At 42.8% G+C, this 1722-nt stretch overlaps 1 protein-coding gene across 1 annotated transcript in view; it reads left to right on the top strand.

Moving 5' to 3' along the window:
* Positions 1-813: 813 nt before the first annotated feature.
* hoxa9b (homeobox A9b) overlaps positions 814-1722 on the top strand; it is a 1246-nt gene continuing 337 nt past the window's right edge. The window contains exon 1 of the mRNA XM_076737733.1: positions 814-1330. Coding sequence (XP_076593848.1) covers positions 814-1330 — 517 coding nt within the window. The remainder of the gene's footprint in view (positions 1331-1722) is intronic.

A 1722-nucleotide genomic window follows, 5' to 3' on the forward strand; every position in this document is an offset into this window, starting at 1 on the left:
ACAACCCAATTGCCCGTGATAAAAAGGACTGTTATATAGCACCCAAATAACCTCGCCTGCACTTTCCGTCTTAGATTGTCTTCAAAGTAGACCCACATCCCTGCAACACAGCAATGCGCATCTTGGAAGGTGTCCCTTAAAAAGTTTAGATTTTCTAACCTCCACTGATGCTTTAAACACATCTCTGCTCGTTTCAGTCTTTTCAAGAAACCTTGGAAATGGTTTCTATACCAGCCGCTAACAGAATTTTGTTTGCCAAACTAAGAAGTTTATAGATGGAGGTCATTAAATTATCATAAGTCTTTTATTTCGTAAAATAAATCATCGCATTAGGTTTTTATGAATATGCATTTTTTAAATTTTTTTTTTTTTTTTTTTTTTTTTTTTTTTTTTTTTAAGCGAGGAGCTTGTTTGGTGATTTCACAAATGGAGGCTTTAAAGTAATCCCCCCTCCCCTCTATCACAACTATGTTCGATTACACCAGCATAAGATCTCATGACAAAAATCATAACGTTTATTGCTTATAAAACGTAATATTTCCCAATAAAGACGCGGGGATTTGCTATTAAAATATGGTGAGGAAAATGGTGGCCATTTACTTGAGCAGCAGGCTGATTTATTATTTATTGTTCTGTCCCACGGTCACGTGTTTGGGGCGCCCTATCCAGTCTTGGGCAAGGTTCAACTTGCTGGACGCATTGAGCCCCTTGCTGGTGCAGGAAAGCAGCACATACATGCAATGAATCTGTTTTTTCATAATATCGCCGGACTGTAACGCACGATTTTTTCCCCTTTGCTTTTGCATCTTTGCAATGTCGACGTTGGGAACGAGTTATTACGTTGAGTCGCCTGTTCTTCCCGAGCAGGAAGATATGGCACCGAGGTACTCATCAGCTGCAGGGGTGGAGCAGGCGATGCTCACCGAATATGGCGGACACGAGTCTTGCCCTTTGCAGGCGAAATCTTCTATTTTTGGCGGATCTTGGAGTCCCATCTCGGCCCACCCTCCAAACACAGCCACCCCGACCTATATACATCACCATTACACGAGCGGGGGCAGCGATGGCATGTTTACGCGCTCCTGGGCGTTGGATCCGGTCTCCGCGTCCCTGTGTTTGACGGGATTACCATCGACAGCCATGCATTACGAGATAAAACCCGAGCCTCTGATTGGGAGTGCCGAATGTACAACTTTGGAGACGCACACACCTCTTTTGTCTGACATCGGAAACGAGGCGTCCCTCGCGGAGATCCCCTGCGAAACCACGTCCACGTCGAAAGCCGCTGAGGAGAGCCCATCAGCAGGGGAAGAGAGGGAGATAGATGCAAGTAAGCAATGCGGTGTTTTCATTTTATTCTCTCTACGGGCTCAGTTACGTGAATGAAAATGGCATTAGTGGCTTGAGGACGTGGAGGAATTCACAGGCTTCTCTTAGTACAAAAATGTGCGTATTTTTTGTTTAGCAGTAATAAAATTTGGTTATGATCGAAGAGAAACAATAGTTTATCAGCTCAATAACACGATAATCGGTTAAAAACAAACAAACAAAAAAACATTCATGTTCCTGAAGGTGTTTGACATTCCTCACCGTATAATTATACAACATTCACAAAGGAATTTAGTGCGTAATTTGTTATCCCCAGTCCTCAGATTGCGCAAAGCAGAGTGAAAATACACTAAAACTAATTTTACAAATATACAGTCTTGCCAGGAGCAGTAT

Source organism: Chaetodon auriga, chromosome 8, assembly GCF_051107435.1.
Source record: "Chaetodon auriga isolate fChaAug3 chromosome 8, fChaAug3.hap1, whole genome shotgun sequence".
Lineage (NCBI taxonomy): Eukaryota > Metazoa > Chordata > Actinopteri > Chaetodontiformes > Chaetodontidae > Chaetodon > Chaetodon auriga.